The sequence below is a fragment of the Podarcis cretensis genome (assembly GCF_951804945.1).
Source record: "Podarcis cretensis genome assembly, chromosome: 15".
Classification (NCBI taxonomy): Eukaryota; Metazoa; Chordata; class Lepidosauria; order Squamata; family Lacertidae; genus Podarcis; species Podarcis cretensis.
In genome coordinates, this window is record NC_137185.1 from 45,776,271 (window position 1) to 45,801,237 (window position 24,967).

The window sequence follows — 24,967 nt, forward strand, 5'->3', positions numbered from 1 at the left end:
AATTAGAAACTGAATTGTTAGAACCAAATGCTAAGATATTATCAAGAATGTATAACCTGCTGTTGAAATGGAATACTGTGGATGAGACAGTAAAATCTACTATGATTAATTGGGCACAAGATGTTGGACATAACATTATGTTTGCTGACTGGGAACAGTTATGGACCACTGGAATTAAATTTACGGCATGTAATGCCTTAAGGGAGAATATTATGAAAATGATGTATAGGTGGTACATGACCCCAGTCAAGCTTGCAAAAATTTACCATTTGCCCGATAATAAATGCTGGAAATGTAAAGAAACTGAAGGTACATTATTTCACCTTTGGTGGACATGCCCAAGGATCAAGGCTTTCTGGGAGATGATATATAATGAAATGAAAAAGGTATTTAAATATACTTTCCTGAAGAAACCAGAGGCCTTTCTCCTGGGCATGGTCGGCCAATTGGTGTCAAAGAAGGATAGAACTTTCTTTTTGTATGCCACAGCAGCAGCAAGAATTCTTGTTGCAAAGCATTGGAAGACACAAGATCTACCCACCTTGGAAGAATGGCAGATGCAAGTAATGGACTACATGGAAATGGCAGAAATGACTGGCAGAATACGAGATCAAGGAGAAGAGCAGGTGGAAGAAGATTGGAAGAAGTTTAAAGGCTACTTACAAAAACATTGTAAAATCTCTGAATGTTGAGGACACTGAAATGAAACGAAGAGGTTCAAGTGAATAAGATAAATAAGAATATGAAAGAAGGGATAGATATTGGATGAAAATTTGAATGATATAATATTTGGAGGAACTTTTAAAGGATAAAACTAATATAAATGAATTTGCTAAATTACATTTGAAGAGGAATACAAGAAAGGAGGGCGGGTGGAAGTCAAGAAAATAAGGTTATGAAGGATATGAATTTTGAAAAGAGTGTTCTCTTTTTTCTTTTTTTCTTTATGTTAAGTGTTTGTATTTTTGTATTTTTGTGGTTTTGTATTTTCTTGTGTTTTTCCCATTTATTGCTTTATAATTTCTTTATTGTGGAAATTTAATAAAATATCATTATAAAAAAATAGAAAATAAAATGGGAGTAGCAAATGCCCTCCAGATGTTTTTGGACACAACTTTCATCATCCCTGACTATTGCCCATGTTGGGTGGGGTTGATGGGAATTGGAGTCCAAAGACTCCAAATGAAGAAGAACCACAGGCTGGCTATCTAAAAGACAACAGTTGTGTGTGTAGACTATGATTGTGCAGAAATATGGAAAAGTCTCATGATGTGATCCTGACAACAGAATTCAACTTCCTGAGAATATTACTGCCCTGTGAAAAAGAAAGTGCAGATTCAGCTACTCAAAGTAGTTCCATTGAAATGAATGAACCTAAGTTAGTAATGGGTTTGCTCTGAGTAGAACTAGCACTGGATAGGATCAGTAAGGGAAACCCAATGCAGCCACTGAGGGTTGCCTGCTTGGCAGTGACCTGTCACATGACTTTCTTGGTGAAACGTTCATTTGTGGAATGCCCTCCATAGTGAGGTGTGTCAGTCTCCCTCATTATTAGCTTTTAGGAGAAATTTTAAAACACTCCTGTTTCAGCATTTGAGAGCTGAAAGTCCTACCCCTGGCACCCCTGAAATTATTAATTTGAGAATAGGAGCAGTTTTTTGGCGTTTTTAGAATATTGTTTCCAACTGTTTCAAGAAATCTCACTAGTCTTGTTTTGGTATTGATGTGTTTTCTGCATGGGCTCCTTTGGAGAAAGGGTGTGATATAAATTTAATAAAATAAATAAATAATCTGACTTTACCAGTTTTGGAAACGTGAAATTTATTTTTGATCCAGTTTTGTTTTTGTTTTTATGCTTCACTTCCTAGATTACGTGGATCCTGCAATATTCTATGGTGTGATACGGATCTTCTTTTCTGGGTAAGTACAGCATGTATACTTTTTGCTCTCCAAACGTTTTCCAAGTTCCTTGGGACAAGCAGGGGTACACTCTTGAGAAAATCTGCACTCTAGAAACAGCCACACATGCTGCTCTTATTTCTTTATGCATTTGATTCCATTTATGCATCATTTCCTGTAAAATAAGTTGAGGTGAGTCCACAGTGAAAACATCAAGGATAACTTTTTATTTCATTTATGAATTTCTTCCCACAAGACATCTTGAAATTATTTAAAATGCAATAAAAGCACATGCAAAACAATTGTATGCATTGTATAAAAGCGGCTAAAACATTAAAAAAATTAAAACAACAACACATACATAAAATCAATTCTAATCCATTACAGATACTAACTGGGATAAAAAATCTCAATCTAAAAGGCTTGTTTAAAGAGGAATGTCTTTAACAGGCCCCAAAAGACTGGCGAATGCCACTGGATTCTTCCTCTTCCCTGCTAGAAAGGGGAGTGGAAAATTTCATACCAGTGGCCTTAATGACTCCAAACATCCAAATCACTGAATTTATTTATTTATTAATTTATTTTTATTAATTTTCCATTAAGAACCTCCAATTTATAACAAATCAAATTATAATCCAATTCAAAAATTAAAATTAAATTAAAAAACAACCAAATTACAATCCAAATTGTTAATTATTAAATTTCACACGGACTTCCCATATGCTGGACCTCTGAAGAACTCATCTCAGATAGTTATATTTCTGCCCTCTTGTTGTTTTCATATTTTCCACATTCTGATCTTAAACTCAAAGTCCTCAGTCCCTGGCTGATTGATTCTCAATCATGTTAAACAATCATATATCCAGTTTAATTTATGTATGCGTATGCCCTGCCGCCCGCCTGCCGCCCGCCCTCTCTGTCCATGGCCGCACTAGGTTTACCTCAGCGTGCAGACAGCGAGGCTCTGGATTGGCTGCAGGAACTTCCTGCAGCCAATCCGAAGCCACGCCAGTGTCGCCGCCCGCCCAGAAGCCATCCCAGTGTCACAGAAGTCAGTCCCCGTGTGGCGAGGCGTCTGCAGCACACAGGGACTGACCAAGCATGCGGCAGGGTCTGCAGGCCAGATTTACAAGCCTGGGGTGCCACATCCAGCCCCCAGGCCTTAGTTTGCCAACCCCTACTCTGGACTAACTCAGACAGCAGGCAGGTGGGGGCTGACAGAAATTATTGGGACTGTTAAGTTGTGGGTTGACATAGCAGACGACACAGTGATTTCTCCAAGTAGCTCTTTATTTTGTAAGCTGGAATAGAACTGGCTGCAAACAGCTCAGCCGGCCTGCTTTTATAGGCAGCCGGCTGTCAACATTGTAGCAACAACAGCCCAGCGTTTCCCGCCTAAAATAACTGACGTGGACCTGAGTGAAAACTATCTACAGACCTGAGTGAAAACTATATACAGTATCCCCCTGCTGGCCCAGGGTGAAACTTCACTACATAACACCCCTCCCCACCGAGATAAGGCGTTAGTTACAATCGTAATTGTCAGGGGTTCAGGAGCAGAGGCACAGGGAAGAGAGGAGATGGAGAGCGAAGGGGAAGAATCCGAGGGGAGTGTAGGAGAAGAGGACAGTGGACCGAGGGATTCCATGAGCCTCTCCAGCGAATCGGAAGGGGGCGCCAGTGGCCAGGGGTAGGGGGTTCCCAAGGGGAACGCCCCAGGAGCAAGAGGGCAGCAGGGACTCCCAGAGCAGTGGTTGGAAATCAGGACCAGCTTCCCCACCAGAGCAGAGTGGGGGGGAAGAGTCCCAAGGATCGGGGCCAGTGCATTCCCCACCAGGGAGAGAAGATAAGGCAGGGCTGACCACGCCTCCATCAGAAAGTCGGACAACAGAGGAGAGGTCAGATCCGGCCAGTGTCCTGGAAGAGGGAAGCAGTGACCGAAGTAGTGTAACGGTTAGGAGAAAGGTCACTGGGCTGGCGCGAGAGGCAAGTTCAAATGTACAGGAGCGCGGGACAGCAGAGAATGAGGATTGGGAACCGGGTCCTAAAGCCCGCCGGAGGGAGGGGGAGGAGCTAAGCGACTCAGCGTCGGAAGAGTCCAGAAAGCGCAATGCCCCAGCGGGCAGGAGGACCCAGAGGAGGAGAGAGCAGCGTAAAAGGTGGAGCAGGGCTAGCATCTTAAACTGGTGTCATAGGGGAGGAGACTCAGACGGTACTTCGCCGGTCTAGGCTTTAAGACGTAGAGCTGCGCGCTGCGGCTTTGAAATGGAAACTGAACCTCAATAAAGACTTTTGTACATAACGACAGCCTAGCATTGGTCCTCTGTGAGCTGGGACCTAGAGGCAGCTCTGACAGTAAGTACCGTCTCCTAAAAAAACCTCGCAATGTGAGTGGACGCAGCGAGGGGCGAAGATTAGTACTTCGCGAGCTTACGAAAGCAGCACAAGATGACTACCGAAGAACAAATGGCAGCCCTGCAAAACGCAGTGACACAGCTTAACGCAGAAATACTAGCGTCAAGGAGGAGAGAAGAGGAAGCAGCCGCTGTCTGCAAGGATCTGCAAGCCAGGTTGGAAATGTTGACTAAACAGGGGCTACCGGGAGCCAGACCAGAGGGGATTGGGCTGGGAAAGAGAGGAGGCAGCCTTGTGTCTCATTTCGATGGGAGTCTGCAGCACTATCCTAACTTCAGAGCAGACGTGGTTTTTGCGCTAAAGTTACTGGAGAAGGACTTTAGAGATGAGCAGGAGAAAGTAGGCTTCATACTAACGCATCTCCATGGAGAAGCTAAAGCGTGGTTGCGCAATCTGTGGAGAGATAATGATCCAGCCCTCCAAAACGTGAATGCCTTCATTAAGGCAATGGATGCTTGTTTTTTATCAGCGACAGATGTAGATGTCGCCAGAAAAGAGATACATGGGTTGAAACAAGGCAGAGCCACTGTGAGGCAATATCACTCCCGCTTTTTTGCATTGGTCAACGCGCTGGGATGGGAAAAAGATTCAGCGGCCGTCAGGGACCTGTTCTGGGAGGGGTTGAATGGGGCTGTGAAAGACGAAATCGCAAGGGGGGAGAGACCCCAGAGCACTCAAGAAGTTGTCCAGAGAGCGCTGACGATTGGGGTGCGTCTGGAAGAACGTCTCTGGAGCAAAGACGAAGGGCGTTGGGGACGCACACCAGCGAGAGCACCTCCTTTCTTTCCCAGGGACTCAGTGCACACTCAATCCACGCCTCCACTGGGAGGGGGAGAGGAGCCGATGGAGATAGGTGGTGCCAAGGCTCAGTCAGCAACCAGAGCCCCAACACCGGGAGCAGCCAAAGTGAAGCCTCCTAGAGGGAACAGGAAGTGTTACATCTGCGACAGTGCTCAGCATATGGCAAAAGAGTGCCCCCAGAGGCTCCACAAGCACACTGCAGCCTCAGCAACAGTAACAGAAGCAGTTCAGCAGAGAGAACCACAGCAGGGAAACGACGAAGTCTGGCTGGAAGCAGAGCCACTGGGGCCCAGCCAGATGAGTCAGTGAAGCAGTCCCCAGGAATCTTACAGCCCACAGACCCCCTCCCGCCCAAACCAGTGGTGCAGCTCACCGCAGCACTCCAGCTTCCCAATGGGCTCACCATGGAAGTCCCTATTACCATTGACTCTGGTAGCAATGCAGACTTTATAGGAGTGGATTTCATCAAGCAACATAGCATAGCGCTCCTGCCTGCCACGATGCCCCTGAAAGTAGTGACAGTCGATGGAAGAGAATTGCTGGGGGGACAGGTGGTACAGCAAACGCCGCCAATGGTGATGCGCATTGGAAATCACCGCGAAGTCATCAGCTTCAATCTCACCCACCTGTCAGACAGGCCCATAGTATTGGGCATGAGCTGGTTGGACAGGCACAGCCCGGCATTGGCATGGTACCAGCGTAAATTGACCTTCTGCTCCTCCTACTGCGCAGAACATTGCATCATGACTAACCAGGAAGACGAGGGGCAAGAGGATGACCCACAGCTACAACTGGGCATGCTGCAAGTGGTACCCGACAAGTACAAGGCGTTTTTGGAGGTCTTCTTCGAGAAGGAAGCGGACAAGCTGCCTCCCCACAGACCCTATGACTGCAAGATTGACGACCTGCCGGGGGCGACGCTGCCGACGGGAAAACTGTATTCCATGTCTGAAGACCTACTGCAAGAGCTCAAGGAGTTCATAGATCACAACTTGAAGCGGGGATTCATCCGGGAATCCAAAGCAGTGGGGGGCAGTCCTGTGTTCTTTGTGAAGAAAAAAGACACGCCCCAAAAGAGGTTGGTAGTTGATTTCAGAATCTTGAACTCGAAAACCAAGCCCACGGCTTTCCCGATGCCCAAGATCGACGACTTGCTTGCGACGTTGAGGAAGGGACGCATCTTCACCAAGTTGGATCTACGAGGGGCGTACAATCTTATACGCATGCGGGAGGGCGACGAGTGGAAGACGGCCATGTTTACGCCCTTGGACACCTATGAATATAGGGTTATGCCGTTCGGTTTACAAAATGGCTCCCACTGCTTCCAAGCCTTCATGCATCACGTGTTAGTGGGGCTCCTCTACAAGAAGTGCGTCTGCTTCCTGGACGACATTCTGATCTTCTCGGAATCGCAAGAGGCTCACGAGAGAGATGTCAAGGAAGTCCTGCAAAGACTACGGGAGCACAGACTTTACGCCAAACTGGAGAAGTGCCAGTTCGACATGACGGAGGTGGATTTCCTGGGCTACAAGCTGTCCGACAAGGGAATCGCCATGGACAGCACCAAGGTACGCTCGGTACTGGACTGGAAAACCCGCGCAATCGGAAGGAGGTCCAGAAGTTTGTCGGCTTTGCCAACTTTTATCGCAAGTTTATCAAGGGTTTCGCTATGCAGACGGTGGCCATCACGGACACCCTCAGCTCCAAGAAGAAGAAGTTCAGCTGGACGGAGCAGGCAGAGCAGTCCTTTCAGAAACTCAAGCGTCTCTTCGCTTCCGAAGAACAACTGCTACATGTGAACCCCAGCAGACCCATGAGGGTTGAGACGGATGCCTCCGACAGCCGTGGGGGCAGTCCTGTTGCAGCAAGACCCGCAAGGGGATTGGAGGCCATGCGCTTTCTACTCCAGGAAACTCAGCAAGTCGGAGCAGAACTACACCATCTGGGACAGAGAGTTGCTGGCCATTCATGCAGCCTTCAAGGCGTGGCGGCACTTCCTCATCGGAGCCAAACACACAGTGCAAGTTCGCACGGACCATAAGAACCTGGAATACTGGCGCACGGCGCGGTTCCTGAACCAGAGACACATCCGCTGGGCGGAGTTCTTTGCGGATTTCGACTTCAGGATAGAATATATTCCCGGAGACAAGAACATCATGGCTGATGCGCTATCCAGGAAGCCGCAGTATCTGGAGGAAGCAGCACCGGTAGCTGCCAAACACATTTTCGCACCTAAGGCGTGGGCATGCGCTTCGGCCACCGTGGACCTGGAAGCAATACGGCACGAGCTGCGAACGGATTCCTTCGCACGATCCAAGATGGAGGAGGTGCGCAGTGGCACAGCGAAGGACGACGAGTTCCAGATACGCAATGGACTGCTCCTCCGCAAAGGGGCCATCTACGTGCCGGGAGATGAACTCCGCGCGACAGTACTGCAACAGCTACACGACGCACCCAGCGCCGGACATTTCGGTAAGGACAAGACGGTGGAATTAGTAGCCAGAGACTTTTGGTGGCCCAAGATGCGGGGAGAAGTCACGGATTACGTCATGCCAAAGGGCCAAGCCAGTACACAGACCGCTGGCAGGACTGTTGGAACCGCTACAGACCCCGTCCGAACCGTGGGAGAGGGTGGCCTTGGAGTTTGTCACTGATCTGCCCAGCTCGAGGGGCGAAACAGCAGTACTCGTGGTAGTCGACATGTTCACCAAGATGGCGCACTTCATTCCTTGCACGAAGGTACAGCGGAACAGACAGCCAAGCTATTCATAGACCACGTGTTCAAGGTGCACGGCCTGCCACGGTCTATCCTGTCCGACCGGGGGCACCAGTTCATCTCGAGTTTCTGGCAGAAGCTGATGGGGATCCTGAACGTCAAGGTCAACCTAGCGTCGGCAAGACACCCGCAGACCAACGGACAAGCGGAGAGGGTCAACGCCATCATGCAGCAGTACCTGAGATGCTACGCGAACCAGCAGCCCTCGACCTTCGTGGACTACCTACCGCTGGCCGAGTTTGCCTACAACAACACGAAACACGTGTCCACGGGGGTGACACCGTTTTTCGCCAACAATGGGCGACATCCCAGGACCTTCCTGGGCTTAGAGAAAGCGGGGGAGGGGGAGCCGCAGGGAGCAGAGGCATTGGCAGAGGAGTTACAGGAGGTCCATGAACAGCTCCGAAGGCAGTTGGAGCTAGCTAAACACGTGTACAAGATGCAGGCAGACAGACACAGGAGAGTTAGGGAGGACATACGGGTAGGGGACTGGGTCTGGTTAGCAGCTCAGGCAGTGCTGGCCAGATCCTTAGCTAAGAAGAAGCTCAGACACAAGCAGCTAGGCCCTTACCAAGTCGAGGCACAGATCAACCCAGTGGCCTTCCAGTTAACACTACCGGAGGGATCCAGAATGCACCCGGTCTTTCATAGATTGGTGCTCACGCCCTACAAGGCACCTCACAGGTTTCAGGCACCAGGGACAGCTCCTAGCCCGCTTAGAGACGCACCCACGACAGGGGGGGCGCCGAGGGCGGGGCCGCTCAACGAGGTCACGGAGATTTTGGACTCAAGATGGGGGGAAGAGGGGGTTGAATATCTCCTCGCCAGGGAAGGTACCCCGGCCAGCGCCAACAGCTGGGTACCGTACTATGCGGTGGAGGATCACTACCTCAAAGACGAGTTCCACGCACTCTTCCCACACAGGCCCATGCCGGAGGATTATATTGACGAATATCTTTTCACACCCACACTTTCAGCCAGCACGTTTCGGGGCTTCTCTTCAGAGGAGGACACGGCGCCGGAGACTAGCTCCCCAGAGGGCTCCCTCTCAGGGTTTGGCACAAGCGGCTCTTATTGGTGGGAAGATCAACCTGTGGTGGGGTGGCGCAGAGAACTGCCGAGCGGGCCCGCGCACGCAGAGTCACCCCAGGCGACAGGGGCAGAGGGGGTCATGGACGTGTTGGGGGAGGATCCGGGGTTCGAACACACCGGCAGAGAGATGGAAGCGGAGGAGATCGACGTCGACGAGACCGTTGAGGACTGGCCGGATCTACCCGGCTGGAGGCACACCACAGGGGAAGAACTGTATCCTGCACTCACCCCCACAACATTGGAGCACCCAGAACCCACGCCAGAAGAGGGGGAGGGGGGAAGGGGGGTGTCAGGGGGCTTCGAGGGGGGATGGATGTCAGGGGTTCAGGAGCAGAGGCACAGGGAAGAGAGGAGATGGAGAGCGAAGGGGAAGAATCCGAGGGGAGCGTAGGAGAAGAGGACAGTGGACCGAGGGATTCCATGAGCCTCTCCAGCGAATCGGAAGATTCACAGAAGGGGGCGCCAGTGGCCAGGGGTAGGGGGTTCCCAAGGGGAACGCCCCAGGAGCAAGAGGGCAGCAGGGACTCCCAGAGCAGTAGTTGGAAATCAGGACCAGCTTCCCCACCAGAGCAGAGTGGGGGGGAAGAGTCCCAAGGATCGGGGCCAGTGCATTCCCCACCAGGGAGAGAAGATAAGGCAGGGCTGACCACACCTCCATCAGAGAGTCAGACAACGGGACTGACTTCCAGTTGGCGCCAGCGCTAATGGCGGCTCTTTCTCTGATCTCCGGAGAAAGGGCTGCTCCACGAGTTCGGGTCTGACCGCTACGGCGAAGCGGGGACCCCTAAAATCACAGGCGCGGAAGCCTGTGAACAAGGAGACTCGGTGGGCACCTTTTGCGCCCCCCTTTACTGCAAAAGAGCCTTTTTAAAGTCTCCGGAGGAGCATCGGGGGTGTGCGGAGCTGAGAGTCGTTACCCAGCCCGTGGAGTGAAGCCGCGTCGCCATTGACGGAGAGCGCCGATTCCTTCCTGAAATTTGGACTGAAAAGGGATTCCCGTGAGTAGGATTGGAAACCTTACTGGGATTTTAAATTAAAGTTCTTAAAAATTTGGCCGAAAGTGGGGACGGCAAATAAAGGAAGTCTACCTCCCCCGGACTGCATGATCACTAAAGCAACGGAACTAGGAAGCTGTAATTGATAATTTATGGTGAACTTTTGAGAGGACTAACCCTAGCATTGAAGTTTAACTCCCCCCCTAGTAAGCAGGAACAGGGGGGGAAGAAGAAAAGGAAACCTGCATGAGAAAATCCTAAGGGACAATCTGCTGCAGTCTCTGACTCTGGGAACGGACTGTCTGGGTGAAGCACTTTGACAGGGAACTGTCAGATTTGTTGCAAAGTGGGGACTTTATTAGATACAAACGTCTGAGATTCTGTAGAAATAATATTGTTGCAACTAAAAGACTGAAAGACGTTTTTTAGTAACTTTTTCCCTCTGAGGGTTTTTGGATTCTTTGTTTCCTTTGCTTATTGGATATCTTGGCTCCCTCTAGAGGGCTGAAGGCAACAGTTGCAACACTGACTGTTAAAAACAAAGTCACTGGATTTTTCCATTCAAGACCTGTTCCTGTGGGAACGACCTTGGGACATGAGTGGCCCTGCAGATGAAATAGCAACAAGAACTAAGGCTAAAGCAGCACAAAAGAAAAGGGGCTCCTTATCAGGACTACTGCCAACAGGCCCAGTTGGACAGGAAAAAGGAATAAGTGCATTCATGGAGTCAGTGACGCAGGCTTTATTGAAGATAAATGAATCTTTAGAAAAGCTGAATAAACAGAGCACAGAAAATACCAAGCAATTGGCAGACCTTACGGCAAAATTAGACTTAAACACCAAAAGCGTGACATCTAACACAGAGATTATAAATAAATTGGTGCAAGAAAACGCCACAATTAGGAAAATTGCGGAAGAAGCCAAATCCACTGCGGAATCTACACAGGGAAATTTAGTACCGGTTTGTAGGAGGCTTGACCAACATGAGGCGACCCTCTCTTTGTGGGACATGCAACGGAAGGAGAAGAATTTGAGACTTAGGCTTGTGTTGGCTTTAAATGAGAAAATAACTGAACAAGAAATAGAGGGCGCCATTCAAAATATGCAATTGGGGAAATCTCCAGGACCAGATGGATTAACCTCCAGATACTACAAAGCTTTGAAGGACTGGTTAATACAGCCGCTTAAGGAGGTTTGTAATGAGATATTAGAGGGGAAAAGGGCACCCGAATCGTGGAAAGAAGCTTTTATTACACTTATACCAAAGACTGAAGTTGATAAAAAACAGATCAAGAACTACCGCCCTATATCATTACTTAATGTGGATTACAAAATATTTGCAGACATTTTGGCAAAAAGATTGAAGAAGGTGTTAGTGGAGGAGATTCATAAAGATCAGGCAGGCTTTCTCCCGGGTAGACATCTATCTACCAACGTAAGGAATATAATTGACATTATAGAAATGTTGACAGTGAATATTAATACAAAGGCAGTTTTAATTTTTGTGGATGCGGAGAAAGCCTTTGACAATATATCTTGGAAATTTATGAAGAAGAACCTCCATGGGATGGGGGTAGGCCAAAAGTTTGAAAATGGTATAAGTGCAATCTATTCGGAACAAAAGGCAAAGTTAATTGTAAATAATGTGATTACTGACGAACTACTCATTGAAAAAGGGACACGGCAGGGGTGCCCAATATCCCCATTACTTTTTATATTGGTCCTGGAGGTTTTGCTAAACATGATTAGGGGGGACCAGCTGGTGAAAGGGATCCAGGTCGGAGCCAGACATTATAAATTGAAGGCTTTTGCAGATGACTTAGTATTGACTTTGCAAGAGCCAGACACTAGTACCAAAAGAGTCCTAGAATTAATTCAAGTATTTGGTCAGGTCGCAGGATTTAAGTTGAATAAACAAAAAACTAAGGTACTGGGAAAAAATTTAACAAATGTTGAAAGAGAGAGATTCCAAGAGGAAACTGGGTTAACGGTGGCAAAAAGAGTAAAATACCTGGGGATTAACATGACATCTAAGAATGTAAACTTATTTAAGGATAATTACGATAAGTGCTGGACAGAGATAAAGAAAGATTTAGAAATATGGTCGAACCTGAAGCTTTCCTTGTTAGGTCGAATTGCAGTAATTAAAATGAATGTATTGCCTAGAATGTTATTTTTGTTTCAGACATTACAAATTGTTGATAAACTGGATTGTTTCAAGAAGTGGCAGAAAGATATATCTAAATTTGTCTGGCAGGGCAAAAAACCCAGAATAAAGTTTAAGATACTCACTGATTCTAAAGAAAGAGGGGGGTTTGCCCTGCCGGACTTAAGACTGTATTATGAATCGGCAGCTTTCTGCTGGCTAAAAGACTGGCTACTTCTTGAAAATGCAGACATTCTAGACTTGGAAGGATTTGATAATAGTTTTGGTTGGCATGCATATATTTGGTATGACAAGGTTAAAGTGTATAAGGGTTTTAAAAATCATATTGTTAGGAAAGCACTGTATAATGTTTGGATTCGGTATAAGGATTTATTGGAAAATAAAACTCCCAGGTGGCTTTCACCGATGGAGGCTAAGGAGGTAAAGAAACTTAATATGAGAACTAATTGGCCAAAATATTCTGAAATTTTAGAACAAGAAGGTGGTGAATTTAAACCACAAAGTTTTGAGAAAATAAAGTCCAGGGTACGAGATTGGCTCCATTATTTTCAAATAATGGAGGCCTATAAACAAGACAGGAAAATTGGTTTCCAGGTGGAGAAATCGAAATTAGAAACAGAACTGTTAGAACCCAATACTAAGAATGTATCAAGAATGTATAACTTGCTGCTGAAGTGGAATACAATAGATGAGACAGTGAAGCCAGCTATGATTAGATGGGCACAAGACATAGGTCATGACATTATGTTTGCTGACTGGGAACAGTTATGGACCACAGGTATTAAATTTACGGCATGCAATGCCTTAAGAGAAAACATTATGAAAATGATTTACAGGTGGTACATGACTCCAGTCAAGCTTGCGAAGATTTATCATCTGCCCAATAATAAATGTTGGAAATGTAAAGAGACTGAAGGTACCTTCTTCCACCTTTGGTGGACCTGCCCAAAGATTAAGGCCTTCTGGGAAATGATTTATAATGAGATTAAGAAAGTACTTAAATGCACCTTTCATAAAAAACCAGAGGCATTTCTCTTGGGTATGGTTGGCCAATTGGTGCCGAGGAAGGACAAAAATTTTTTTTTGTACGCTACTACGGCAGCAAGGATTCTTCTAGCAAAATATTGGAAGACACAAGAGCTACCCACGCTGGAGGAATGGCAGGCAAAAGTGATTGACTTTATGGGATTGGCAGAAATGACCGGCAGAATCCGTGACCAAGAGAAAGAGGCTGTGGAGGAAGATTGGAAGAAGTTTAAAATATATCTTAAGAGCTACTATAAAATTGAGGAGTGCTAAAATGTTAAGGGAGAGGAAGACGTAGAATTACAGCGGTAAATCTTGTTTGACTTAGGGTGAAATTGAAAAGGAGAATGAATTTAAATTTAATTGGTTAAAAGGGTTGTTGAATAATTGTTAAAAAAAAAAAAGGATGCAAAAAGGGGAAGGTATGGGGAAGTCCGAGAAAAGAGGCTTATGAAAATGAGGTTAAGAAATTATGAATTTATGTGTTTGTTTGTATGTTGTTCTTGTTGTGTCTTTTAAAAATTGGAAAACTAATAAAAAATTTATAAAAAAAAGAAAAAGAGAGTCAGACAACGGAGGGGAGGTCAGATCCGGCCAGCATCACGGAAGAGGGAAGCAGTGACAGAAGTAGTGTAACGGTCAGGAGGAAGGTCACTGGGTTGGCGCGAGAGGCAAGTTCAAATGTACAGGAGCGCGGGACAGCAGAGAATGAGGATTGGGAACCGGGTCCTAAAGCCCACCGGAGGGAGGGGGAGGAGCTAAGCGACTCAGCGTCGGAAGAGTCCAGAAAGGGCAATGCCCCAGCAGGCAGGAGGACCCAGAGGAGGAGAGAGCAGCGTAAAAGGTGGAGCAGGGCTAGGATCTTAAACTGGTGTCATGGGGAGGAGACTCAGACGGTACTTCGCCGGTCTAGGCTTTAAGACGTAGAGCTGCGCGCTGCGGCTTTGAAATGGAAACTGAACCTCAATAAAGACTTTTGTACATAACGACAGCCTAGCGTTGGTCCTCTGTGAGCTGGGACCTAGAGGCAGCTCTGACAGTAATGGTTTCCTTATATACAGCACTACGCGTAATGGTTCAATTAGGCACAAAAGCATATCGGTTACATTTCCCATACTTAGACCAACAGTGATACATGTCCAACAACATAGTCCTTTAAATAAGTTGGGCGCTTGGAAACTCTGCCAGACCGCCGGGGACTGGTAGCCAAGTCCAGAGGGCCACACAGTTCTTGCTGAGGCTGTGGTGCGACCCTAGGTGGCGTTGGAACCAACTCCCCTGGATCCGCTGCTGTGGGTGGAGCCTCCGCAAGTGGAGTTATCTGAGTCTGTGGTAAGTCTGGCAGACCCTCTGAAGCGGCTTGGTTCGGCTCCACGCTGGCAGTTTGCGAGGGAGGTGTAGGTGGGGCCTCGCCATCTGTACGTGTCTCTTCTTGAGCCGCAAGCGCAGTTGGGGGCACCACGGTAGTGTCCAAGTCCCCAACCCTGCGCCTAAGCTGGTCTATGTGCCGTCGCCACAAGCGTCCGTCTTTGAGTGCCACCTGGTACGAGCGAGGTCCAGTGACTCCCACTACTGTGGCTGGCACCCAAGGAATGTCCCCCACATAGTTCCGGGCAAAGACCTGGTTTCCTGGGACAAATGACCGTGGCGCGTTGGCACAGCCTGGGGGTTCAGCCACGGCAAAGTCCGGGTGCAGCCGGTCGAGCAGTGACCTGAGGCGGCGGCCCATAAGCAGTTCAGCAGGACTCCGCCCTGTGGCCTCATGAGGGGTGATGTGTTGCACGAACAAGTATTCGGCGACCCACTCATGCCAGTCTCCCCGGTCCAGGCGCGCCAGTGCCTCTTTTGCCGAGCGCACCATTCTTTCCGCTTGCCCGTTGCTGGATGGATGAAAGGGTGCCGTCAGGGCATGGCGGATGCCCAGTCCCAAAAGATACCGCTCAAACGTGCCTGACGTGAACTGCGGTCCGTTGTCAGAGACAAGGACATCAGGACACCCATGCGTTGCAAACAGGCCTCGCAGCACCCAGATGACTGCTTCGGTAGTGGTGGAGGGCATCAGGGCGACCTCCAGCCATTTGGAATAGGCGTCCACCACTACCATAAAGGTCCGGCCGTGAAAGGGGCCAACCAGATCGATGTGCACCCTTGACCAGGGTGTCTTTGGCGTCTCCCAGGTGTGTCCCTTAGCTGCCGGTGGTGCAGGCCTCGACTCTTGGCACGCTTGACAGGCAGACACCCAGGCAGTGATGGCATCGTCCATATTAGGCCACCAGACGTAACACCGAGCCAACGCCTTCATTTTGACAATTCCCGGGTGGCCAACATGCAGAGCCTCCAGGATGCGCTGACGGAGTCCCTGGGGAATCACAACGCGGTCTCCCCACAGCAGACAGCTGCGATGAGCTGAGAGTTCATGTTGTCTGGTTGCGAAGGGCTGGAACTCCAATGCAAAAGGCCCTTGTGGCCACCCCCTCCACACCCAGTTGAGCACCCGGCTGATGGTGTGATCCTGGGCAGACGCGGAGGCCACAGTGGCAGCCGATACAGGCGCTGCCGGAAGATCCTCAATCAGAAGGAGCGATGAAGCTGGAGCCGGGTCTTCCACAAATGCTGGAAGAGGGCAACGGCTGAGGGCGTCGGCATGCCCATCGATTTCCCGGGGCAATGGATGAGCCAGTAGTGGTAGGCAGCCAGGAAAACAGTCCATCGCAGCATGCGTGGCGAGAGGACCGGTGGAGTTGGACGATCACCGGCGAGGAGGCCCAGGAGTGGCTTGTGGTCAGTGATGAGGTCAAAAGTCCTGCCATAGAGGTATTCATGGAACCTCTTCACTCCAGCCACAAGTGCCAGTGCCTCCTTGTCGAGCTGGCTGTAATTCCGTTCCGTCGGAGATAGCGTCCTGGAAAAGTAGGCGAGCGGTGCTTCTCTTCCGTCTGGAAAACGGTGACTAAGGACAGCACCGATGCCAAAAGGTGAGGCGTCGCAGGCAAGGACCAGCGGCCTGGATTCACTGTACTGTACCAGCACACTGTCTGATGAAAGGAGAGCCTTGACCGCGTTGAAGGCCGCCGTCTCCCGATGACCCCAGGCCCAAGGCGTCTTTGTGCTAAGGAGTCGGTGAAGAGGCTCAGCCACTGTGGCTTTGTGGGGCAGGAACATGTTATAAAAGTTCAGCAGCCCCAGGAACGCCTGCAACTCCGTCTTGTTCTTTGGGGTGGGGGCCTGCTGGATAGCACGGATCTTGGATGTGGTCGGGTGAAGGCCGGAGGCATCGATAAGATAGCCCAGGAACTCTACCTGTGGAACGGCGATCTGGCACTTTTCCCTCTTTACCTTGAGCCCAGCCTCTTGGAACCTGGTCAGCACGGCACGGAGGCGCTCGAACAGCTGCTGGTGTGAGTCTGCAGACACCAAGACGTCATCAAAATATGGTACCACGCCCGGAAGCCCTTGCAGGAGACGCTCCATAAGGCTTTGGAAGATGCCAGGAGCCACACTCACCCCGAACTGCAACCGGCGGCAACGGAATGCCCCCCGGTGGGTGACGATCGTCTGGGCTTCAGCAGTGGCATCATCGACGGGCAGTTGTTGATAGGCTTGGGCAAGGTCCAGCTTAGCGAAGACCTTACCCTCACCCAGGGAATGCAGCAGGTGTTGGACAACAGGAACCGGATAAGCGTGCTGCTGAAGTGCCTTGTTTATCGTGCACTTGTAGTCAGCGCAGATTCTCACTGACCCATCTGGCTTGACAGGCGTGACGATGGGGGTTTCCCACTTGGCGTGGTCAACCGGCTCCAAAACTCCTTGGGCGATCAGTTTGTCCAGTTGTTCGTCCACCTTAGCCTTGAGAGCAAAGGGAACCCGGCGTGGCTTTAGCTTGATGGGGGCGACTTGTGGATCAAGGCTAAAGGAGATGGACGTACCTGTATATTGCCCCAAGGTGCCGTCGAAAACCTCGGCAAAGTCTTTGACCAGACCCTCAGTCTCTGCGTTAGAGATGCAGTTGATGCCGGTGACTTCCAGGCCGAGGGCATCAAACCAGTCTAGCCCTAGGAGGCTTGGCCACTGACCTTCGACCACCACCAACCGGAGCAGGCCCGAAAAATCCTTGAAGGCAATCCGGAACCGGCCAACGCCTACCACGGGAATGTCGTTTCCCTGGTAGTCTCTCAGGTGTATGCGGTGAGAGTTGAGTTGCCTTTTGGACACTCTGGGTACCAGTCTTTTGATGGTGCTCCATGACACGATGGACAGGGCAGACCCGGTGTTGATCTCCATGTCACATGGAGCTCCTTCAATGAGCACCGTGACGTTCAGCTTGCGTCGCGTAGGCGAGTCGGTTTGGCCAATCGTGGTTCCAGACGGGCAGCGGCAGTTGGTGAGAGCGAAACAACTTTCCTTGGCAGACTGGAGTGAAGACTTGGACTTGCGAGTCGATGAAGGGGGGGTGTCAGACGGAGCCGATCGGCAGACCTTAGCGATGTGGCCCCTTCTGGAACACTTCCTACAGTTGGCGTCTCTGAATCGACACTTGGCACGGGAATGGTTGCCTCCGCAGCCGGCACATTCCGGTTGGCCCTTGGACTTCTGTTGGAACTTCCTGCGCTCCCGCTTTGTCTGGTGCACGTCATCGTCTTCACTGGAGGATGCCTCATCACTGCTGGCCTCTTCATGATGCACCGGAACTGGCTCCCTAGCAAGACGCGGGTTGCTGGACTTGCGGATCTCCTGGGCGGAGCGTTCAGCAGCTTCTGAGGCCACAGCCTCCTCAATGGCTTTCTGTAGCGTGAGGTCTGGCTTGGCGAGGAGACGCCGTTGCAGATGGATGTCCCGGACCCTGCAGACGATTCGATCCATCAGGGCATCGTCTAAGTCTCGGAACTCACAGTGCATTGCAGCCTGTCGCAGGGCGGTGGTGTAGTTGTTGATTGACTCCCCCTCTGCCTGGTTCCGGAGGTAGAACGCATGGCGGGCAGCAATCTTGGGCGGCTTTGGTGCGTAGTGGTTGCGGAGCTTCTCTTGGATCGTGTCCCATGGTGTTGCCTGGACTGCTTCAGGCGCAACCAATGCTCGGGCCGTCTCAAACACCTCAGGCCCACAGAGGCTGAAGAATAGGCCCCGCTTCCGATCCTTTGATACTGCTGTCAGCTCGTTGGCTTGGAGGTAGCAGTCGAACCGAGCGAGGTAGAAGTCCCATGATTCAGAGGCTGGCGCAAACGGCGGTAGAGGCACAAGTGAAGCCATGATTCCGATGCCGGCGTGAAGGGCGATGGATGGAACACACTGCTCTTAGCCAGAACAGTCAGCTCTGAATTGGTTCTGTCCAGTGATTTCGCTCAGTGATTTCGCTCTGTGATTCAGCTCAGTGATTCAGCTCAGTGATTCAGCTCAGTTCAGAGGCTGGCCGCATCTGGCTGTGCTCTGATGTCCATCGATCCCACCTTCGTCGCCAGTGTTAAGTTGTGGGTTGACATAGCAGACGACACAGCGATTTCTCCAAGTAGCTCTTTATTTTGTAAGCTGGAATAGAACTGACTGCAAACAGCTCAGCCGGCCTGCTTTTATAGGCAGCCGGCTGTCAACATTGTAGCAACAACAGCCCAGCGTTTCCCGCCTAAAATAACTGACGTGAACCTGAGTGAAAACTATCTACAGACCTGAGTGAAAACTATATACAGTATCCCCCTGCTGGCCCAGGGTGAAACTTCACTACATAACAGGGACAGTGCCCCATTAGCCCTATGGGATTATGTAGTTTTCTCTGCTGGAGAAAATGACACATCCAGTGATAGCTGCAGCTGCCAAGAAGGTGGTTGGCTAAGGGTGGAGAAGCATAGGAATCTGCTGAGGAAGAACTGTTTCTCAGTGATAGAGCATCTGCCTGCAGATGGTCCCAGGTTCAATCCCAGGTAGGGCTAAGAAAGACTTCTGTCCGAAACCTTAGAGAGCCACTGTCAGTCAGTGTAGATAAATAATGAGCAAGGTGTGCCAATGGTCTGACTTTGTGTAAGGATACTATGCTCTTTTATTCTTACTCTTTCCCAATAGTGCTTGGTATCATCTACATTAACTGGCAGCATCTCTCCAGGGTTCCAGAAAGGAGACATTCCCAACTCTTCCTGGAAATGGAGCCCATGACCTTTTGCACACTCAGCCAGTGCTCTACCATTGGGCCTCAGCCCTCTGCCTTTAAGAGAAACAGAACTGTCTCCCAGCGACAGTTCCACATTGCTTGGCAAAAATTATCAGAATGCTGCAAGGTCTTCCAAGCTGTTGAAAAGGAGCGGGTTTTTCAGCTTGCATTTTTCTTTCTTGTGTATGTGTATGTGTGTGATCATTTTAATAAAACAACTGCCTAAAAATTGAGGCTTGCTGATCTCCAGAGTCGCACCTAACATCTGGCAGGGGCAGGTGGCAAAGGATGGCTAATGAGCCTGCATACAGCTTGAGTCCTAAGTGAGCCCAATCCTCATTTCTATCTAAAGCACATTTCCTGCAATGTGTCACCAAGCAGAGAGGTATGAAAGCTTTGCAATTCACATCTGTTGCAGCCAGAGAATGCTCTGAAACTCTGCTAATCAGGGTTGCAACTAGGGGCTGGCTCCTTTGCAGATATAGTGGATGTTATTATTAATATTGCTGTTGTTATTTCATTTATGGGAGAAGATGCAACTCTGAAGAAGATTGCACATTTTCTATTTGCATTGAGACAGAATGCTGTGCCTTGTCAGGGAGATCCAGAACGCGAAGTTTATTTTATGATTTTACTCATTGAGGTTTTATTCTGGGTTTTGTACATTCATTTTTTCCATTCTATTTTATTTTAACATTACATAACTTTGTTAAAAGAGGAACATGCCCCCTCCTTTTAAAGGGGCATGTTGCGATCTGCCAGTGAAAACTGGAAATTTAACTTAGTTTAGGTTGTAGTTGGGGAAACCTTGGCCCTCTGGATGTCTCTGAACTACAATTCTTGTGAGCCCTAGGAAGCATGGCCAATAGGATGATGGGAGTCGTAGTTCAGCAACATTTGGAGGGGCAAAGGTTTGTTTGGATCTTGGGTAACTTCATGTTATACTTTCATAGTGGCAAACTTTTGTTTTGTAATGGTCTGATGACTAGATACATATAAACAAATCTACTATACTACTAATTACTACTATACTATTTTTACATAAAAAAGAACATCTACATTTGTCTCTTCCACAAGTCTCCCAATATATTTGGGGAAAGCAACATCTGACTGGCTGAAAAAAATTCTTGATGTAAGAAAGAACCTTTTATTCTTGGTACTCCTTGTGCCTCTGATGGTTTCAGCTACAGATTTATATTTCTGTAAATCTTGCAAGCCGTGTGTGCCACACCTCTGGGTCTCTCATTTCTTATGATGGTACTCTCCACTTGTACCAATTGTAAATGTAACATTCCATGCCACCCTTGGTTTGGTTTGGTTTAGTTTTTATGTGTTGGTCTCATGGTCTCTATTATTGTGATATGGGTTATATAAACAAAGTGAAATATAAGAGTCGAGAATGGAGTTTAATAAAAAATACTTTCGATAAAAGAATACTATTTTATTAACAGTACTATTACTACTATGGTTAAAGGGGAGTGGGTGGTGCTGTGGTCTAAACTACTGAGCCTCTTGGGCTTGCCGATCAGAAGGCTCCCAGTTTCTGCCAATCTAGCAGTTCAAAAGCACACCAGCACAAGTAGATAAATAGGTGGTGGGAAGGTAAATGGCATTTCTGTGCACTCTGGCACCCATCACGGTGTCCTGTTGCACCAGAAGCAGTTTAGCCATGCTGGCACATGATCCGGAAAGCTGCTGTCTGTGGACAAACACGGGCTCCCCCCACCCCAATGCTTTTCTTTATGTGCCCCCTCGCCCAGCTTGTCTGGAATTTTGGTTTGGGTTGCCATCAGTATGCTGATGACAGCCAACTCTACCTGTTGATGGACTGCCATCCTGGCTCGGCCCCAGACACACTGATCAGATGTTTGGAAGTTGTGGCTACATGGGAGCTGGTTGAAGTTAAATCCTTTGAAGACAGAAGTCCTTTGGCTTGGTTGGGACGATATGGGATTGGGGGGGGGCAACTCCTATCCCTTGTGGGGGTGCAATTAGTGCCAGCGCCTTCCATCAAGAGTTTGGGTGTCATCTTCGATGCCTCCCTTTATATGGAGGCGCAGGTTGCAGCTATAACAAAGGCAGCATTTTCCCATCTCCGTCAAGCTAAGTCTCTCTCGCCCTGACCTCACCACTGTGATCCATGTGACTGTCATCTCCAGGCTTGATTATTGTAACTCACTCTACATGGGGCTGCCCTTGAAACTCCAGTGTGTGTAGAATGCCACGGTGAGACTCCTTACGGGGTTCTCGCCGCAGGAGCACATTCATCTGGTGCTATACCAGCTGCACTGGCTCCCAGTGTAGTACAGGATCAGGTTTAAACCTTTAAAGCCCTATATGGCCTAGGACAATTGTACCTATGCAACCGCCTCTTCTGCTAACGGTCTGTTAACAACAACACTTTGAAGATCCTGGGCCCCAGGGAAATTACACTGGCCTTGACTAGAGCCAGGGCCTTTTCAGCCATGGCCCCGGCCTGGTGGAACGCTCTCCCACAAGAGACTAGGGCCCTGTGGGATTTGACATCTTTCCACAGGGCCTGCAAGATGGAGCTGTTCCGCCAGGCCTTTAGGCAGGATGCAGTTTAACTTAGGTACTTTTCTTTGTATAAAACAAGCCTGAAAGAGGCCCCCAACCCGCTCACAGGTATGATCAGTGGAAACAGTTGGTCCTGGCAAGTATTAACCACTCTCAATTCCAACCTGATTCCACCTGCTCAGATTTTAACTTGTCTGAATTAATTTTAAGGTGTATTTTAATTAATTGATGTCTATTTTTATGCATATTGTGTTGTTTTTATGATGTTAGCCGCTCTGAGCCTGGCTTCGGCTGGGGAGGGAGGGATACAAATAAAATTTATTATTATTATTATTACTACTACTATAATTACAATCTAGTATTATTACTACTGCTTATTGGATCTACCATGCAGCTCCTTGAGATGCAATCTCTCACTGCCTTTACTTCCTTTTAGATGGAAGGACAATCCTGCCCTGCCAGAAGGGCTGATCTATGAGGGTATCTCAGACAAGCCTCTGGTGTACTCTGGGGCGAGTGCAGCACAAAGCACCACACTGCACACCTTTGACGAACTTCTTGGAATCCAGCATTGTAGGGAAAGCAGTAAGTCTGTTGCTTTGATGAACTGGAGACATACATGCACTGCATGTGGTTTGTGTAGATGGTCTGTGGCAGGGCTGTCCCAAGACATTTTGGCAGCTGAAGTGAACCACAAAATGGTGCACCCCTGCCCCAGGGAAGAAGGAATGAGTGAATATCTAGATTGAGAACAAGATGAGGGGGATCAAATCAGCCTTACCTGACAGTTGAAGTGGGACTCAAACTCCATCATGGGGTGGGAAGGGGCCCACTCTGAATCATGCCTGGCAGGTGCAGAACCCAGAAGACCCCAGAGGACAGCCACTGCCAGTTCCTTCCTAACTCTAACCCTAACCCTATTCACTGAGAGGCCACTGTAGAGGCGACACAGTAGAGGAGTCGTGGGTGCCCTGGTGTGCACGTGCTACATCACCCCACCATGTGCACGCTCACACTTGATAACATAGCAAGCACATGCCAGGGGGCATGGAGATGTAGAGCGTTTCCCCCACAGCATTTGTGCAGAACATGGTGATTGCGTGAGGCCCCAGGCACCTGCAGTTGTGGGGTCAAGCCGGTACTGCTGGATGAAGGGCTGCCAAGGAAGCAACAGCTCCAGCCTCCAACACATGGCAGCAGGCAATGCATTAATGATCGGGAATCCTGGTTGCATGGAAACCCACACATATAGGTGACCAGTCTTCCCTTTTCAATATGCACAGTCAATATGCACCTTATAAGCACCCTTCAGATGCTGTAGACAACTCCCATCATCCCTAGCTCACATAGCCCAATGGTTAGGGGAGTTGAAGTTCCAACTTTGGCTACCAATGTAGGAAAGGATCACAGAAGAGAGAGGAGACAAACACACAGTTTATCCACCTGTGGTCTGAAATGGTATAGTTCACCAGGTATGGTTTTATCATCCTGACCTTTATTTATTACTGAGATGGGGGAAATGTTGAGCCTGCAGACATTGTTGGACTCCCAACTCCCATGAGCCTAAGCAGCATGGCCAATGGGCAGAGATGATGGGAGCTGGAGTCCAGCAACACCCCCATTCCTGCTGCATAACAGTACAATATTTATTTATTAACACACACACTGTTGAACTATTAATCCTACTCACTCATCTTCTCTGTGTCCTTTGCTAGCCACATTTTTGCACAGAATGAGGGAGTACATGCCCCCTCACCATCAGGCCTTCATTGAGGAAATCCAGTCCCTTCCCCCACTGAGGAGTCATGTGCTGTCCTCTGGCAAGGAGAAGCTCTGTTCTGCGTATAACGTGTGTGTGGAAGCCCTTTCTGACTTGAGGACCTACCACATTGCCATGGTCACCAAGTACATCATTTCAGCAGCTCGCAACGCCAAGGCGAAGCCAAGTGAATCCACTTCTCCAAACCCGCCATCTTTCCTGGAAGAGAAAGGGACAGGTGGCTCCGGGGTTCTGAGCTTTCTCAAGAGTGTCCGGAACACAACAAAAGAAGCAATTATAACTTTTTAAAAGCTTGCGCTTTTTCTGCGTTGGGGGTTAAGCTAGGATGGCCAATGACGTAGCACTACCCAAAAAAACAAACAACAAAAAAACCAAATTGGCACAAAATGTTTCTGTGCTTATTTATATGTATCGGTGGAAAGGTAGAAATAATTACTATAATATAAATGGAAACTGGATACATCTCATCACAGCAGCACCAGATTGACCTAGGAGCTTGCTCAATCTGCTCCCTGGCTGCTGTCAGTTGAACAAATATAAACTTTCTCCCTCCCCTGCTCCCACCTTTAGGTGGCAGTGCAGGGATTTCCGCTTGTGCAACAGCACTTCCCCCCATTCCCAGCTCCCATGTGCACCCCTGCCCTCTCCAAATCTGCTCAGGGTGTGTGTGTGTGCTCTAGAATAAATTCAAGGGGAAGTGAGAAGAGGGGGGAGTTTCCATTGTGCAAGCAAAAGTCCTTGCACTGATAGCATGAGTTACTTAGCTCTACACTGGATGCAACTGTTTCTTTTTAAACCAGACATAGGCTTGACTTTACCTACTTAAAATAAAGCACAACTTTTTTGGCCCTGGAAGCACATCAGGAAAACTAAGAAACTATTATGGGTGCCACAGTTTACCACTTTCTCACAAGAGGAGCTGGCAATGCTTAGACCCACCCACCCCGCAAAAAAAGCTAGCAAAATACCTATGCCCCCCACCACAAAGCAGTGTCTGCCCTCCCCCTCCAAAATAGATGCCCCCCAAGCAACCAGAAGAAGCCCTTGCTTTATTTTTCAGGGCTCTGAACAAGCTCCATGTGGTGCTAGGGAGCCCATAAGTGCCAGCAAAAAGTGAATTGAGATGTCACTATCCTTCAAAATTCACACTTCTCTAAATTTTGAGATGCAAAATTTTGAGATGCAACTCTCCAAACAAAAATGTGTTTCACAAAGTTGTGAAAATACACGAATGTGTATTCTGAAAACAAAGGTGTTTGTGAAAATAACTTACAGAAATGCATTATATTAGGGGAAATTGCTTGCAGAAATTACCTATATTAGGGGAAATGCTCATTTAAAT

General features: G+C 48.7%; 1 protein-coding gene and 1 long non-coding RNA gene across 7 annotated transcripts in view; one reads left to right on the forward strand and one right to left on the reverse strand.

Moving 5' to 3' along the window:
- The window catches only part of LOC307203905 (indoleamine 2,3-dioxygenase 2-like), a gene marked incomplete at its 3' end in the record, with an annotated part of 111,864 nt that extends 87,951 nt beyond the window's left edge, over positions 1 to 23,913 (forward strand). For all 6 annotated transcript variants that reach the window (XM_079955159.1, XM_079955154.1, XM_079955158.1 and 3 more), the window contains 3 exons: positions 1,869 to 1,920; positions 22,282 to 22,430; positions 23,561 to 23,913. In XM_079955159.1, coding sequence (XP_079811285.1) covers positions 1,869 to 1,920; positions 22,282 to 22,430; positions 23,561 to 23,913 — 554 coding nt within the window. The remainder of the gene's footprint in view (positions 1 to 1,868; positions 1,921 to 22,281; positions 22,431 to 23,560) is intronic.
- LOC307204015 lies at positions 1,805 to 22,357 on the reverse strand. Its single transcript, XR_013833454.1, has 3 exons — positions 22,292 to 22,357; positions 2,841 to 2,881; positions 1,805 to 2,074 (listed from the first exon to the last, which is right to left on the reverse strand). It is a non-coding gene; the product is annotated as an uncharacterized lncRNA (long non-coding RNA).
- Positions 23,914 to 24,967: the final 1,054 nt, after the last annotated feature.